General features: G+C 40.2%; 1 protein-coding gene across 5 annotated transcripts in view; it reads left to right on the top strand.

The window, feature by feature from the left end:
* LOC110835576 (rhotekin) overlaps positions 1-17,975 on the top strand; it is a 141,453-nt gene extending 123,478 nt beyond the window's left edge. For 4 of the 5 annotated variants that reach the window (XM_087344962.1, XM_087344961.1, XM_087344963.1 and 1 more), the window contains exons 2-9: positions 7,871-8,064; positions 13,048-13,263; positions 13,893-14,072; positions 14,230-14,324; positions 14,435-14,670; positions 15,143-15,300; positions 15,946-16,058; positions 17,099-17,975. In XM_087344962.1, coding sequence (XP_087201088.1) covers positions 7,871-8,064; positions 13,048-13,263; positions 13,893-14,072; positions 14,230-14,324; positions 14,435-14,670; positions 15,143-15,300; positions 15,946-16,058; positions 17,099-17,304 — 1,398 coding nt within the window. In that variant the 3' untranslated portion in view covers positions 17,305-17,975. Of the gene's footprint in view, positions 1-6,636; positions 6,674-7,870; positions 8,065-13,047; positions 13,264-13,892; positions 14,073-14,229; positions 14,325-14,434; positions 14,671-15,142; positions 15,301-15,945; positions 16,059-17,098 lie in introns of those variants that run through there. The other variant, XM_022075918.2, reaches the window with a different exon arrangement.
* The last annotated feature ends 612 nt before the right edge of the window (positions 17,976-18,587 follow it).

Raw genomic sequence — 18,587 nt, forward strand, 5'->3', positions numbered from 1 at the left:
GTTCCTTCAATTGGTGCTGTTTGGTTCAGAAACGAAACATTGTCCCTTACTAAAAGCGTGGCCACTGTTGTATCAATCTGCATATTTCATATAATCAGTGTCTTACCATCGACCCTACTAATATGCTAAATTATTTATGATGCGTGGAGTTTTCTCCCAAACTGTCGGGATAATCTAACCGCGACCTTAATATATGGAAGGCATGATATCAGGGGGTTGGAGTCCAGTGCACCTGGTAACAGGAGTGTACTCTTGTCGGACATAATCGATACTTCTGGCGCCGCGACCCCCCCCCCCCCCCCATGTCGTTTATTGGGATCATCTCACTCCACACGCAATTCTGTGCTGGTTCCAGTACATCTATGTGCCAGAAGACTGCAACATGGCTCTCAGTATTTTTCTGGTAGGTTCGCTAAATCGCGACAGATGACGTGACTTGATACTTGACACTTTCGAATTTCGGGATGGTTCACTGAATCAGGATAAATGTTGTGATTTAATTAATTCGACCCGTTTACATTTGCACTAAAAGTCCGCTCTATACACTAATTAATAATAATAATGGTGGATTCTTTCTGTCTGTTCTATATCGGTGGCACACCTTGGGCGTGGCCAAAATGCGAGTTTTTTTTTCTTCCGTCGTAAGTCATCAGTACCTGAACACTGTTTCCGTTTCGTACAGGTTTATACACATACAAACACAGACGATAGATATATACGTATATGCACTGTTGCTGAACAGAAGAGTTATCTTTTTTCTTTGTTCTTTGATATTCCTTGTTATTTTCTTCATCTTTTCACGTTTCTTTTTTAAAATTTCCGTTAAATGTGTGCGTGTCAAGAACGAGAATTATGTGCCTGGATCTTTAAACCTATTAAAATTCTTCGTTATTTTTATTTCCATTACGAAAGCACTGGATATTTTAAACCTGAAGAACGGGTAGAATTTTTGGATTGCTGTTATCGTCGTCATCATTATGCTATAAAACTGTTTAACTATAAATCAATAAAAGTCAGCAACCATTGTCATTGCAGTTCCAACACTCTTCAATAAAATGAACTACGAAGAATCACCCTTAATTAAAAACAAATTCTGCTCTCCTTCATAAGGACATTGTTTTTTGGCTTTGTCTGCAGTTCCATAGAAGTCGCTGATTGGAGCAGAGAGCGAGCTAGTTTGTTGCTTGCGTATGAACACCACGAAGTTCATTGTCTTTTAACACAAGGGGCGTTGTAACTGTGGTATTATTGGAATTTAGCTGCTACAGAACTTGCACATTTGCTGAGGAGACAGTGGCTGTCGCTATGCAAATATAGAACAGTTGACAGCGTTTATACGCGGATGGCTTGTCAGTACCGGCGGATATATGATAAAGAAGTCAAGGCCATCGTATATTTAACGAGCCTGTCGTTTGTCAGTTTTAAGGCAAAAGAGAAATGTGTATTTCAATTGCCAAACGTGTTCTACTGTGCTGAACGTTTCATTGGTGTTGAGGTTCATTTGTCTCATGTGTTTTGGTAGAGCTAGTCAGTTATTAGGATTATGACACCAACGAGGGTGGGTGGGGAGGGAATATAGCATGCATCAATGGGATTAGAAGTAATTCAACATTTTATTCAGAAAACCCGAAGGTAAGAGACCACTTGGGGCAATAGACTCGGAGGATAGTATTGAAGTGGGGATTAAATAAGCACGACGCAAGATACATGCTGGTTTTGTATGGCTCAGAATAGGGTCCAAGGACGGTGTTTTGTGAACCCGAAAATTGGCTTGCGGGTTCTATAAATACTGGCTCACGATTGAACTTACAGCAACAGATTGAAGCTGATTGGCTCACGAGGACACGACATTAGATACGCAGAAGCGTTCAAAACTCGGCTATCATCGTTGGTGTAGCGGATTTTAATCCTGATCAACAGTAGATATGTATACTGTATCATATAAAGTGGACCATTGTATTGATTAGAATGGCAGGTACTGCACGCACATGCAAACAGTTAAAAAAATTATTGATTTGGAACTGATTTGTCCCATGGAAGCCGCGCTGTGCTTTGCTTTTTGCTGAAACTTTGAGGCAAAGACACTCTTTAGAGCAGTGAAATGTGACAAATAAAGGGGAGAATGCAGTGGAGCACAGAGTAAATAGATGGGATTTTGAGGGAGAGTCATTGTTTGGATATCCCGATTGCTTCTGTCAGCAGAAGACAATGAAAATCATTATAACCAGAATTAGATCCGCTGGGGCAGGCAACCATCCATCTCCCCACGACGAGTTGTGAAGACCTGATGTCTGTCTTTAGTATGAGTCTATGGAGTTAAACCTTAGGGTAAAATGGTTTTGTACATGTAATGTAATATTAATTATCAGATCGGCTGCGGTATATCCGTGGGTTTGTACGAAATTTTAATGGCCCCTGCATCATTGCTGAGAATTCGCAAGAACTTATCTCTGGACTGTTGATGAGTTACTTAACAGCAATTAAAGACACTGTGTGAGTAGTATAGAATGAGATTGGAAACTGGTAATGAATGGTGGTGAATGGATAAAAAATTTTAAGTACTGTTTCGATATTTAAACTGAATGCTTTTTTTAAATCTGTGAAAAATTTTAAGTTCGAATATTCGGTAATTGAATGTGTAGTTGGGAACACCCAGAATACAAATCTAAAGTGTTACCTGCTCGGTTAGGAAGAAAGCAGAAGTGCAAATATCTGTAATAGTAATTAAAATATTGAGATTCTTGGTGCTTAAGAGTCTGTGTTTGCTTGTCGCCGGAAAACTTGTGAACTCCACATGCCACATCCCATCACCGCTCGCAGGAGAGACACTTTGCTCTGTTTTATAAATAATCAAGACCCCCCCTCCCCACCCCGTACCTCGCCAAGGGATAGAAGGCTTCCCTCCTTGAAGACAAACAGCGATATACGATGTGTATCACCCGCTGAAGGAGTAGTAGTAGTTTACATTGTATAAGTAAGAACTCTTGGAAGTCGGTATGTTGTGCAAAGGCTGGTTAATATGTTGCAACATATTTTCTGCTACACACGATCTTTGAAATTATCCGGCAGTGGCTTTGTGGTGTAGTGGCTAATATTCGTATTTGGTAGATACCGGGTTCGAATCTTGACAATCTAGCCTGATTTCGCATTTTGTGTTCTTCCTCTGATCTTACAGGAAAAAACTGTTTGTTTGCATAAAATAGACCACGAACACTTCAACATCACTTCATAATTGAAAGTTATTATCCATTCACTACTTGACATTCCTGATGACATGGTAAAATGAGTCAAATTCAAATTATCATTTCGTGACGGCGTCTGTTATAAGGTGGAAATGGTCATATAATTTCAGTTGTAGCTTTGATAATTAGCCAGCCTATAAATACAGTAAAAGAAATGGACTCGGTGTGTCTTCCTTTTAGGTTCAGAATTTATAATTTATGTTAATGTTCCGAGCCTCCGACCTGTATAGATACTTCACAATACCTCATTGCATTTGTCAGAATATTTCAGTTGTGAATGGCGTATGCAAATTGTTGATTTCATTGGCAGGTTCTCCGTGTTTGTAAAGCTGACGAGTGCAATGAACCTCAGGCATGTCTGTGTCCATCTGTACGTATGAGCTAATGCTTTACATTGACGTACTGCGTTAAAATATTTGTCAGCACGCTTTAGAAAGCAGGCTAATCACGAAATTGTCACATCCTCTTTTGTGGGACACAAATATTTTTTTACCGTCTTCACAAGAACCCGCCATTTTACACTGTCGTGAGCCAGATGATTACTGCATGCATTGTCATACCCTGTTTCCTCAAGATCCGTCGCAATGTTATCCTCTCATACACACAAAATTCTCCCAACTAGTCTCTTTTGTTCAGGTTTTCTTTTATTGTGAAGTCACTGAATATGATACAAGGTCGTTAAATAAACCGTGACACTTTTTAAACTTGTTTCAGACGACTGCATAACTTTAACAAATATATTTTAACCTTCAAATCGTAGTAGGCATCATTAAACAGTCTGTTGATTGTTCAGATAAAATGTAGGTTGTTTGTTAACTGTAGTGGTCGTATTCGCGGGCTTTGAGTTCGTTGCCCGAGATAATAATAATGGCGAAGGGGGGTGTGCAGTTTCAGGCGCCATTTCCTCAATTACAGGATCCCTGCTGGTAAACCGCCAGACGAGCATGGTGATGTAATAGGTCTAAATGACACGATTATTATCCGCCCTGTTCTATTTTGTTCTTCGTTGTCGAAACCCAGTGTAGAGCCAGTTGTAACTCTGTGATAGGAAGACATATTTCAGAACATTGAAATCAGCCTTTGATGCGGGTGTACGATTTTCGTGTGGTGGTGGTTATTACCCCGTTGAGCATTTATGTGGGCCTGCCTGTCTTTCTTCGTGACCCAACTAGCATGGAGCAGATTCCGCCTCGAGAAGATGATGGTCGCTCTGCTAATCAAGAAATTCCCGCATTTTATGGAACGCGAAGGTTCATTAGCGTCTTTACATGAATCTAGTCCACACCGCCTTGCCCGCCCGATTTCCTCAAGACCCTTTTTAATATTGTCCTCCCATCTACGCTTATATCTTCCCAGTGCTGTCTTCCATGCAGACTCTCCAACCAAAATCTTTTGTATTTCTCATCTCCGCCTTTCATGTCACTCCCTGCCGATTCCGTCCGCCCTGGTTGCTTTACCACGAACGAAATAACCCCGGTGTCCATTGGATGAGGCCTGGTGGGTCCCAGAGCCGGTCTCCGGACGTTGTGGCCCCGGGTGGGAAACAGTATTATGACTTCAGGGACTATTGTGCTGTGGTGATAGCCAGTTGATCATTGTAATGTATGAAATTTATATAGTGACGTCGAATAGTAGGTCTGGTACGAGATGCATGAAGGCGTACAGTCAGTCATTTGGAAGCCGAAAATGCACAGCGCCAAAGACGAGCGCTTTTGGTTTTCAAGTAGGCTGTACCTCGGCATTTGGTTAAAGGTTCAAGGCCCCCCCCCCCCCCACACACACACACAGGGAAATGTGCGTGACAACAGAGAATGAATGTTGTTTCTGATAAAATTAAGGTGGTAAACATTGGTGGTGTAGGAGTAGATATGGCAGGAACAGATTTGATATTTTAATTTCTGTACTAAATGTTAATGGATTTTCAGGTTTCCTCTCCCCGAAATGATAATTTACGACAGCTGAGCTGTTGTAGTTGAACGTTCTTTGTATGTGCAACGGTTCCTAACTTTGGTCATTCCTGCATGTTTCCGCCATTTGCCATCCGCGGTAGTGGCTGACTCATAAGAACTGTAACCCCTGCGGACATTACATGAAATATGCATGACTTTGGCTCCCCTGGAGTATACTGTTTAGCTAGTAATATTGAAGCGTCCTTTTTGACTATTACTACAGTGCCGTAAGCTCAAAATGCACAAAGATGACTTTATCTTTTCCTTGCTTAGCTGTGTCTGGATACCGAATATAGGCCGTTTCATTCGTCTGGGAAGGGTGTTGGCATCACTGGTCGCTGTTTTTGTTTCGCCGCCCCTTTGAGTGCACTGTACCGCCACAACAAGGCTCTCCACTGTCTCATATGAAGCCGTGAGTTGATGTTGGCCTGCTTCTGTGCTGTTTGTCGTATCGACGCTGTTTTTCTTTATCGATTTAGATTTTTTTGTGGCTTTTGTTATAGTAATTCTCCAGTAAACGAAGTGGCCTAACAGTTATACCATTGCGGCTTTATTTTTTGTTCGTATGAGTGGAAAATCTGGATTCATAAGTAGTGAAATCGATATCCCGATTTCTCAAATTCATATAATCGATTGTCACATACATTTGGATTTTTTTCTCATCGCATTTCAATATTGATCGGGGGATGTGTCCTATATGCAGTAAAGAGGAAAGATGGAGCCAGATTTTGAGATTTGAGTTCGTAGAAGAAATATTTACAAATATTGATCCAGAAATTGTAATTAAAAGGTTCTGGATAATCTGACGTAAATACGTCTCTGTAATACAATGTAATAATTCTTGTATAAGATAAGTACTTGTGATATTCTAAAACGCTTTTACCAGCACAAAAGTATCTAGTCCACGATGCACTTCTTCTATAACCGATTCACAGCTCAGCTCTTTCCGCAATAACGAAAGCGGATTGTTGACGGCAATAATGTAACACAGCAATGCCGAGTAAACAGATGACATAGCAATTAGTTTCTTAGGTAACATAACATTGCACGCAGGAGTTCATATAAAAGCTGACCATTGTTGTCGGTCCATATTTACACTATATTTTTTAAAAAAGTACAAAGAGGAATGGGAAGATTAGTTAATAAGAGCGAAAGACACAAATTGGTGGACTGGAAAGGTTGGGTGCGAGCGGATGTAGTCTGTAGATAGAAATAGGAAATGTAAGAAATAGAATTTGTAGATTGGATAGAGTGTAAGCCGAAACCGGACATTTAGACCAGGGAGGCGCGTTCGACTCTTCGGTTTGTAAGCACCAGGAGACTCAATAAGTGTCAATGTCAAGGCCTAAAATGTCTGTTTTAGACTGACGTATCACTGAGGATTTGAAGTTTCTGTAGTCAAACCGCATTCTTATTCATCTTCATTCATTGTTTGCAAAGGAACAGAAGAACGGCTGCTTTGTGATGACGGCCAGTTCAGAGGTAATGTACCAAAATCCCTGTGTCATCTTAGATCTGCATTTAACGCGGTGTTGTGTTTTATTCGTTGTCGCGGTCAAATGATTAATAGTTTTAATTCGTATTTGCTATGTTCCAGGTTAACAGCTTCCTTGCGATTCCTTTATAATACATTATTCGTTAACAATCACATCATTCTACACTCACAGACATGATGTCCCGTTAATAATTGAACTAGCATGCTATGAAATGTTACAGTTGTTCGGACATGCGGGCTGTTGTGAAGGCGGTTGTGAACATTAGGGCTCCACTGAACAAGTCTCATTTAAGGAATGTCAGGATAATCTGTTGGGAAGTGCCGGACGTGTAGGCCGTAAAATCGACTAAAAAGTGTGTGAAGTTTGGCGGGAAAATATATTGGAGGGTGGCCAATTAGAAGTCTGGGGAGAAACGGTGATGCTATTAAAATTGATTTTTGAAGATTTAGTAATAAATATGTTTTGGCTCAGGGTCGAGTCCAGTGTCAGCCTCTGATGGTCACTATGTCGAATATCAAGTTCTACTACAATTCGTTAATAGTACAACCTTGTAGGTTATTTGTTTGTAAATATACTATTTTGCGTCGCTTTAAATCTGTCAGGACGGGGCATTCCTAACATAGAGTCACTGTGAACTTGACATTAGCAAGGACAAGACCATGTTAACGAACTGCTTTATCGTCTGCTAGTTCATAATATCATGACGTGTACTTCATAATTTGCGACCTTTGGGTGATGATTAATTTGTAATAAGAGTGTCTGCCAACTATTAATTGAAGAAGTGATACAGATGTGTTGTTAATTCCGACATAATTATGGTGCCACGGTATCGATGCTGGTCGCTTCAGGTCTGAAACTAGTTGAACATTGAGATCGCGGGTTTCAATCATACTCAGAGCATGTGATCTGTTGATCGTCCTGAGAATCTGACTCTATTTCCTTTCTCGTAACTTCGGGGAACAGAACCTTGCGGTCCAAACAATTGCAAAATGGATATTAGAGAAAGAGCACGCGAGGAGTGTACAGAATTCATTTTGCTCTGGATAGGGTCTGATGGCGACCTGTTGTAGAGAACTTTCTGGTTTCATAAAATGTGACCAGCTGAGCGACAATTAGCTTCACAGGGAGGATTCTGTTTCATATAGGTAGTTAATATATGTGTAATGGAAACCGTTTATTGCAGGAATATGATCTGGAGCAGAAAATTGACCTGGAAATCAAGATGCGCGAGGGTACGACCAAACTGCTGGCCGCCTGTCGTCACCAGACGCAAACCTTGGAGGCGGCCAAGAACCTCCTTACCTCCAACGAGCGTATGTCGGCCTACATGGCGGAGTTGCAGCGGCGGAAGAAGGAGGCACCATCCAGAGGGCTAGGGTACGTATCATTTTCGGGGATGTGGCTTCGAATATGAAGATGGCTGCCTTCTATGTTATAGCGCCGTGTACTTTGACCCAGATGATGGAGGCAGCAAGGGCCTCTGAAACTCTGGTAAACTTCTACCAGACTACACGGCGCTACAACGCAGAAGACAGTCGTCTGTTTTCACAGTGGTTTCCTGGGACGTTTGTAATTTTCTTCTTCTTCTTCTTCTTCTTCTTAGAAGAGCCATGTTGTGGCAGCCTGATTTTCCGACGTTCCAGAGACAGAAGTCTATCGTCAGTTCGATGTGACTGACAGTAGATCAACCGTGTTCCGACGTTCCAGAGACAGAAGTCTCTATCGTCAGTTCGATGTGACTGACAGTAGATCAACCGTGTTTGCTTCATTTCGGGTTGATCCCCCTGTAGTTCGTGGAGCGACATGAATATATTTATGGCAGAATTCAGTTTAAAAAAATCTGTGTTCAAAAGGATAAATAAATATATCAGCGACGTAATTGTTTTGTGAATCTCTTTAGTAAGCTTTCATAGTAGTTTGGTATTTGTTGATAGCTTTAACGTAGGCTCCACTGGGTGAGGTTCCTGATAAGGCAGCAAGCACTTCGGAAACGTCGGTAAGACTGCACTGCGCCACATCCCAGAAACCATCATTGGACTCCACGGTATTGGTTATTCTTGGCTGTCACCTCACTAAACAGTTAATATAAACTTTAACTTAGACTTATGCAACTGAGTTTTCTTCACGCCAGATAGGCGTATTGGTTTAATAGCTATGCCCCAGTTGTAAGTCTGGTTTGTAATAACATGTATTCCACATAAACTTGAGTTTAACGTTATGGTAGTGGCATTCTGCAAATTGCATCCTGTCGGAAAGGAATCGTAGATGCGTCATTGGGCGAGTAGTGTTTGTTTGCCGGGACTCGGACGACACGTCCCGTTTGACGATTACGTGATACGTGCTAGAAGGACTTAATGCTAGTGTGAATATTAATATCCGTAAAGCGAATTCCTGTTCTCCTTGTCAGAAACGTGGACAAAAATGGAGGCATTAGAAGTTCTGTCACTCCCAGTCGCATAATTAGGATCCAGACGAGATGGTAAAAGTGAGCTGTAAAGTGGAATTCATATCCATTCGTAAAAAGCAGTTCCGTGACTAGAATGTTGTAGACTGTATTATTATAGGAGGGTGTGGACTGAATTAATTTTGTTAAAGATGGGATCCAGTTGCGGGCTCTTAAGAACACAGTTCTGAATCATCTGGTTACGTAATAAGTTTGGGTTTCTTCACTTTTAATTCCTGAAGAAGGGCTGAAACTCCTTGGAGTTGTACTGCAATCCCGAGAGAAATACGTTAATACTGAGGTCCTGTCTGTTTTGTACCTCCGGTATCTTTTATGCCATATTACAACGTTTTGCTGTTTTACGGTAGGTTGGGTTAGGTTAGCTTACCTTACCGTACAATCACAGTCGGTTTAACCACTAGGCAACATAGGTTGTCGCCTAGGGCGACAAAATTGGTTGGAGGACAGAATGAATAAAAAATTAAGCGAAATATTATAAAATATAATATGTGTTTATAAATATATAGATAAGACCAGAAAAAAATAAATGTGTTCGCGACTTTGTACTATGTCTCCAGCAGTACTTGGTATTGTATTCTAATATCTGTGTGTGTAGTGAAATCGACAATGTGACAAATCGGCACATTTTTATTCATACTAATGCGCAAAATTAATTTTAGGAAGTTAGTTGGGGGAAGAGGTGCCCAAGGATGAATGCTCTCCTAGGGTCCCAAATGCCCTTGCATTGACCCTGCATTCAGTTGTACAAACGAACGACGCGTTTGATCTATTTTGTTTAAATTTAATACCAAAGAGGGCATATAAATTGGTCAGTGTAACAGGTTTATCTTATTAACTTCATGGATTTAGTCTTCAGAATTTAATCTAATCTTAACTTATTTGAAAATGCAATTTGGTTTGTCCGACTGTCGTATTTGAATTTTGTCACATTTTCGAATGATTTCGTAGAATGAACTGACGTAAGAAATAGGCGGTGTTGTTCCCTGCGGATGTCACGTCTTGGTCCACCGACGTGATGTCATGCAACGCGGGTTGCATATTGAACACTGCTGCTAGAATCTAGGCTGCTTCAAGGTTTGTATACGATTTGTAGAAGCATTCTGCGCTGTTTAGACTTCTAAATTTTTTGACCGCAGTGATTTTGACTCAACGCATGTTATAGATTCATGTATTCAGACTTACACCCGAACACGATAATCAAACAGCTCAGATGCAATTTCTCGTGAGAATCGCTAGTTCATCCATTTAAAGCCTTGTGGTAACTTGATGTGTCGCTTGGTTTAAAAAATAAACAATTATGCGTTAGGTATTAATCGGTTTAATATGATTTTAACAATAAACATCGATTATTTCCTTAAATAGCATTAACCATTTAATCTTTGTAATGGTTATGAGTTTTGTTTTATTTGAGGTAAGGACTGGATATTTAAATAACATTAAGACTAGCCTTCTGCGTCAAAGGGTACGGTTGCCGAAGTACAACTGAATCCAAGAATACACCGCCGAGAACCTGCAGGTTTCTGTTATCGATATTTGTGCTGATTAAGCGAGATATCAAACCCGTTGAATTCAGACGGAATAAATAATATAATATTTGTTGGTGCAAGGGACGGAAAATATACGTCGTTGAACGGGCATTTGCACCTCCACTGTGAGGTTGTGCCGCCTACTTTCCTTCTTGGTGCTCGTGGGTGGCGCCAAAAATAGCCCACCCCTCGTGCCAAGTCGCTAATTTTATGCACGACCCGTCTTCACGGCTGCCTTTGATTATGGACATATTTTCGTCTTCGTCAGACGACGCAGTCTGGATGTCTGTGCGTGTGCGCAGTGCTAGTTTGCTAAGTTCTCCGTGTTCATCCTTGAACTCAGACCTGCAGTTAATAAACACGTCTTTGGTATTTTCAGAGTTGCGGATAAAACCATTAATTGCTTTGATTATAACAAATACGTGCCGATCTCGATAGCTGCGCGGTCTTGCGCACTGAGCTCTGGGGTTGTTGATTCGAATCGTGCTCGAAGAACATGTGTTTTGTCTGTTGTCTCTATTTATTTTCCAAAAGTACAGGCGTTGCTATGTTTTGATCCTTTGTCCCAGGAGGCCTGACGCATGTCGAAATAGAAATTTAAGAAACCTCTGTAATATTGGAATTTTAGGTTTGTTTCGGTTCGTCAGTGTCCTTGCTTAGTCCATTTAAATAAACTGCCAGTCTGTAGTTCCTCGCAGTACACATTAACATCACATCTAAACAGAGGTAAACTTAGTAGGATTTTAGGTTCTCACGGCGTGTAGTCTGGTAGAAGTTTACCGTTTCATCATCCTGATAATGGAGGCAGCAAGGACCTACACGGCGCTACAACCCAGAAGACAGTCATCAGAAGTAAACTTGTCTCTTTTACTTACCTAAGAACCACCCCACACAGAGACGTATAACGCCATGCATTCTTAACCTCGGCAATGGATTGAGGCGGGTGCCAGGAAAGACGCCCGGTAGCCGTTGGATCGACTCCTGCTGGAACTGAACCCTTGTCTTCCAACCCTTGGTCTGACCACTGTACTGACTGAGCTATTCTGGCGCCGATGATGTCTTAGCAGGGAGATTGTGGCAAAAATTATTCTGCAGTGAGAGGCGTTTTATGCTGTGTTGAGGAAATAGTTAATTATGGTGAGATGAGAAATGTGCATTATAAATATGTTGATCAGAAAGACTATAGGAAAAGACCACTTAAAACTTCGGCGCAGAAGCGAGGACAATATTTGGATTGATCTGGTAGAAAAAGTGTCTGAGGGTATGTACTGGATTCATCTGGCTCAGAATAGTCTGCTGTCGTTTGGACGGTAATAAACCGTAGTGTTGCATAAAAGACTAGTAATATCTTGACTAGCTGAGTGATAGTGACCTTCTCTATTAAGGTAGAACGGCACACACCCTAAAAAGACGCACACTGTCACCTCACAATCTCTTGCTGTTGACATACTGGAAGTGTAAAAGAATGTGGTATACACAAGCAAGCAGCTTAGTCTGCCAGGTAGTGAGCGCTTTCTGGTGTATAGCATAGTTAAGCTGCGTGTGTTGTTGAGTCACTGTATGAAAATAACATCTTCGCGATGTGCTGCTAGAGGACTCCCAACTGAACTTTGCGGAAATGCGCTTTTGGCTTCACTGTCTGTTTGTCCCATGTAACAAATTCAAAAGCTGCTGAACGGATTTTAAGAACATTTACACGGCCTAGGAAACCACCGCGAAACATGATACAGGATGCCACCATCATTCTGACGATCGGTCAAGAATCCTGACACTGCGCCAGGATCTCTCTGATGACACGGTCACGTTTACTGTCTGAGAACATGATATTGCTGATAACTGACGTTCGAATGGTTTCTGCCCTGCACATTTCCTGTCTGTATCAGTGTGAAATTAAGGCGTGCACTTCATGCTTTCATATCCGCAGAGAAGAAAGTGCCCTCCCACAGACACCTAGGTTTTCCAAGTGACTTTCCTTCAGGTTTTGTGGCCAAAATTCCGTATGCATTTGTTATCTCATCCTGTTTCTTACTTTAAATAAAATAGCTGTCTTTAATTTATGAAAAAAATTCAATATGTTAAATAAATTGCCTTGTCCCATGAAATTCTTCTTACTGCCTGCATCATCAGAATTATGGGTCACCTGTTTGTCCTGATGATGGAATCAGTAAGCACCTCTGAAACATTGGGAAACTTCTACCAGACTACACAGCAAATCATCCCAGAAGATGGCCATCTTCATACTTGCTGCCATGAGAACCCGATAAATTTCACAGGAATTTACAATATTTCTTGTATTTGGTTTTGTGTGTCCTGGCAGTCATGTTACCTACCATGAGTACTAGGTGCTGATGGCTGTAACTGTTTTTCCAGGTATGGTTGTCAGCCCTGTATGGCTCGTGTGTCATTGTCTGACTTAAGGATGCCACTCATCTGGAGGGACACGGACCATTTCAAGAACAAGGGTGACTACCGTCGCTTTGCAGTATTCTGCCTTGCACGCATTGGAACCGAGATATACGACACAACACTACTCTGCCCCGTTGATCGCTCCCTTACTGACCTCACTTTTCCTGATGTACTCATCTTGTAAGTATTCATGCCACTTGCTTTTGTTTGTCTTGAGTATCAGCAATTCAAAATCAGCATTAGTTTGTCATTTATCCTACGCACTGTGGTTTTACCAAGTCTCTCCATGTGACTGCTCGGATTGTACCTTAGAATAGACCATAGCCATTTCTCCTTCCCCCTTTTTTTATTTGCTGAAAATATTACTGTATATAGAACCTTTCTGGCCTTTAAAATTATACACTAAGACCCGAAACAAAACATGGTAGATTTTCTATTATACACAAGAATTGAAGCAGTGTACATTTAAAATGCAGTACCTTTTTAAAGCCTACCAAAGAGTCTAGAAAGAAATGAGTTTCTTACTGGGGAAAAGAGTTAATGATCTATATAATCGTAGTAGGAAATTTGTTTTTAGACGACATTCATAAGGAAATCTGAAATTTCCTGTTACATGTATTTTTCTCCATAGAACTTCTGGAAGTCCATCATCATTTTCTGCAAATATTACACACTTTGCTACGAAGGCTATTATGAACATAAAGTCTTTGTTTCTTATCTAAAAGTGATATCTTCGAAGTGCTGATCCAGTGCATGAGATTACTGGTAGATGTATCTGTTCCACATTACCCCTGTATTGTGCTTTGCAGCAATCAGATTCCTTCTGACTTCGAGTTCCGGTTGGAGGTGTACAGTCATATTCTGCAGGATGACATGAGCATTGCCAGCACACCCCGCAAGATCAAGAAGACAATCCACAGTTCCATTAGTCGAACTGTCGGAAAAAAACTTGCCGCTTCCCTTCGTGATGAACTCAACACCGGCAAGATGTGAGTGTGATGAATATTATGCTAGCTGTAGGTCTGCTTGTTTTGCCCTCAGAACACTAGTGGTTAGCGTGCTCTTAATTTGCGTGTATCATAAGTGTTCTTGTATCGGAAATGTCTAATAAACACTCAGTTCATAGTATTTTTCCTTTGTTTGTAGAGGTCCACACTTCGAGCTGATGGCTACAGCTCGATTGTCGCTGGACGACGTTCATGACAGCATTCATACACATGACATGCAGGTGGAAAACTTAGGTGAGTCAAGACTATCAGCTATATCAGGTGGATGCACTGCAATTCTGTTGGTGGAATGAGTGTGTTCCTTTATAGAGCATAATTTTTTATGTGCTTGATTATGATTTTAGAAAACCGCAGTCACCAGCTACCTTTATTTGGCCACTTCTGCTGCCGCTTAGCTGCTCAACCTGACTGTGTATCACAGGAGAGCTGCTCAGGAGATCTGATGTTGCTAGACAGTGATGCAGCCAGGCAGTGGGTTTCCATGTGGGGCCAGTTGCAGGCCTTTCGACTTGACTTGTGGGTCAAACGGGAACAATGGGAGCAAGGCCAAGACCCTGTTAGGTCTATTGTAGTGGACAGGGTTAGTACTTACCTATCACTTTGGTAATCCTACTTATATGTGCTGCTAGTTATTTCAGACTGTCTTCGTAGCATGATGCATAGGCAACTTGAATGTTTTATGACATTAAATGAGACTTCATAATACTACATTACTATGTCTGCACTATATTCTTCTTCTTCTATGGCTCTCCGGTCCGTATTCGGTCCATTGCCTCCTCAATTCTCCTCTTCCATTCGGTCCTCTGTTGGGTCTGTCTGTCCGAGGCTTTGATTGAGATTTCGAAACATCTTCCTTTTTACGGTGCAAGGTTGTTAGCCTTGCGACCAACCCCCAACCTGGAGGACCAGGGTACCTGTCTTAGTCTGACCTCTCCCCCTCGACCAATCTGGCTAGGGAGGCCCTACCAGTAGCTATGCTACCGCCAGCATAGCTGCACTATATTAATAATGATAATCCTAAACATTAAATTATTGTTTACTTGCAATTACAGGAAACTGTGATACAGCCTAGTAAATCAGTAACCAAGGAAATTACAATATCAAACTTCTGCGAGGGTAAGGATGAAATTTCAGTGATCCGAACAAAGACAGTGGATGATCAGCAGAAGTGGCTAAGGTGTCTTGTTCAGCATGCTAAGGATCATGTGAGGTAAGTCAGCTGTTCATTTCTATGTGACATCTGATATGTGATCTAATTACCATATTTCCCTTCCTGCATTGTGTCACTAACCCCTAGGTTCTTCCGTTCTGCATCATAACTAAATTGTACATTACATTATTACTGTACAACACTATAAGATGAGTGTAAAGTGGCTTTACAGCTTTCAGGGTCACTTGGCATTATATCAGGTGACCATCTCAATGATCTGGGCAGTGATCTTCTAGAAATTCTTGCACATTGCATGGGGTGTATTGTCCAGCTAAGAAGTCTCAAGTTTCTTCATAAAGTATGCATCTAAAAGATGAAAATGGCAAACTTAATTTCTCAAAGTGTCAAGACTGAAGCTTGTGGTATTCATAAATTAAGTGTTAACAGATTTATAGTGATGCAAAGAAATCTAGTGCCTGGAAAAATTCAATTTTTGTATCATCCAGAAAGAAGGTGAAAATCTTAGCTTCTATAAAGACATAATAGATTCATTTTGGATTTCTGTGACAGAACCTCTGGTATAGGGCTTAATGTCTGTAGAAAAATCTCCAAATGCTGAGAATTGTTGTGCTTTGAATTTTGCTGCTTGTAAGGTTTTACTGTAAACAGTGTGTTATTTGTGATTATTGATTACATCATATACAGGTGGAAGCATGCAGCAGAAAAAATTATGGAAATTCAGTCACCTGGTTCTGCAAGGCATTCCTTCACTCGACAACTGCGAGGAGGTTCACTGTATGATGAGACACCTCTTATAGGTATGATAAATTGTTCAGATTAATTTTTTGTTGACAGAGCTAATGAACATCAGAGATTTCCAGTATGTTAAGTAAATTCAGATGGGTAAAGTATTTTCAGTAAAAGATCATAGATCTTGAAGATGGCTGTCTTTGGGCTGTTGTGTAGTCTAGTCTAGTAAAAGTTTACTGGCATTTAAGAGGTGCTTGCTGCCTCAAAAATCATCTTCCTGACAACAACCCAGAAGACAGCCATCTTCATACTCACCACCACAAGAACCTGAAATATCACTCAGAAATTTGTTTTAACATTGTGTTCCATACAGACCATCAGAAAAAAATTGTTCATTTTCCAGTATTAGTGACAGTTGGATTCATCTGGCTTGAAACAGGGCCATATGAACTGTTCATACTGTCACCTGTCAGTGGCTAGAAGTATATGAAGTTTAAATCCCAACAGTATTAACACATTTATCTTGGTAATGGTGATGTGTAATGAATTCTCGGAATACCAGCGGTGTAAGGTAGTAGCCCGAGAATAATTCATTATACTCAGTCGCCATGAAAGTTTCAGATCATACGTAATGGTCATGTGTTGTGGTACAGACTGAGTTTTCTGACTGCCATAATGTCAATGTGTCTGTTGCATCCTGTAGCAAAGTAGGAGAGTATAAGAGGTATGTTCCAAAAGTATTAACAAATTCATCTCTTTAATTACCTGTTCTACTAAAGGTCTTTGTAAATGACGAGTTTCCGTTGCAGTAGGGACTGAAATTTCTGGTTGCCATAATAGCTTTATGTCTGATGATGTGTTTGTTCCTGTAACTCTCTTTAGAACTTATGTGTACTCTGTTGAATACACCTTTCCATCTTAAAATCATTTCTTTTATTCAAAACTGCACCAAAATATGAAATAACTACAACTGTGTAAGTAGCCAATAATTTCATTCTGCAGCGTACAATACAGAGGATCCAACAAATACACTTATTACTCCATGTTGCAATAGGTAATAAAAATCAACTTTCACTTCTGTTAAGAATCTGAATATTTCTATTTACAGAATCTGTATCCAGTGAATATCATCGACCAACGGTGCAGGAAATTTTTGGAATGACTCCATCAACAAGTCTGAGTTCATGTGCCTCATCTTCTTCTTCGCCCACATTTCGAGAACGTTCCCATAGCTCAGGTGGCAGCAACAAAGGAAGGTTGGGTGGAGGAACTGTTCGAACACACTGGCCATTTTCACGGAACTGCCAGGATTGAAGATTGTACCTGCGTCATTTAATCTTACTTGGAGTAGATGTGTTGCTGTTTGTATTACTGCACTGAGCTGATGTGTTTAACGGTTCATTTATCCCTAATTTAAATTTATAATTTCTAAGGTACAGTAGTTTTATATCAGCGTTCCAAGTATTCTGTCAACACAGTTTGTATTTGGATGTGGAACTGAACTTCACCTTCTGCCTTGTGTGGATGTTAATCGTAGGAAATTCTTTGACGTGAATGTGACAAGCAAGGCAATGATGACAGTCATAAAAATATTGTTAAAAAGACATCTAAATAAAGATATGTGACTTAAATCATATTTTTCATTTATTTTATAGGAAAGTAAACTAAATGTCTTTTTATATAAATGTGTTGAAAGAAGTATTTAAATGTATGCAATGCAGAGATAATGCAATGTAGTAAACTAAGATAATTTCTATTTAATTATAAGTATAAATTTGTAGAATGTTGGTAGAAATATCCTGTCATTAATATTAGCCATTGCACTTCAAAAGCAGTCACTGGTGTTCAGTATGATTTAATGGAACTTTTCATTATTTGCATCTATGACTGCAGTTTTGTTCTACAGGTAATTTTGAAAATATTACTTGTGCTGTGGTCACATGTGTACATTTTGAATAAGAGTAAAAAGATTTTTCTTTCTTTCATTGAGTTCTTTATTGAAGTCAAATATTTATAAACTTTTCCATCCTCCTACTCCACCCCTTATCTTACAGATGCCATAAGTTCTTGCAGAATCTTGTGTGTTATGATGAAGAAATATGTATCCTGCTATTCACCCTATAATTAAACTGAAGATTTCTGTCTGACGGAGGCAGTATGACCTCTGAAATGTTGGTTAACATCTACCATACTACACGGCGCAACAACCCAGAAATCTTCATACTCACCGCTGTGAAAACCTCATATCTTACTATAATTAAACTGTTGATTTGTGATGTAATTTACCAATAATAAAAACACAACATCCCCATTGCAGTTAAGAGTATACATATCAGAGAGTTTGCAGTGTGATAGACATAATATGAAAGGGGCACAAAGAGTCCTTACAGAATTTTGGTAGATGAGGAGTTGGGATGGATTTTATGAAAATTTGAAATTAAAGCATGAAGTGGACTATAGTTTTTGAGGATAAGTCTTAGATATGGACTGCAGTTTCAGCAGTGTTGAAATATGTGGTTCCATCACCACACAGTAATGTAAAATGTTCTAGTAGAACAAAAATGATTCAATAAATACAGTTGCACAAGCTATGAAAA

Source organism: Zootermopsis nevadensis, unplaced genomic scaffold (genome assembly GCF_977971745.1).
Source record: "Zootermopsis nevadensis isolate Lab colony 2312 unplaced genomic scaffold, Znev_1.0 Znev_ptg000008l, whole genome shotgun sequence".
Lineage (NCBI taxonomy): Eukaryota > Metazoa > Arthropoda > Insecta > Blattodea > Termopsidae > Zootermopsis > Zootermopsis nevadensis.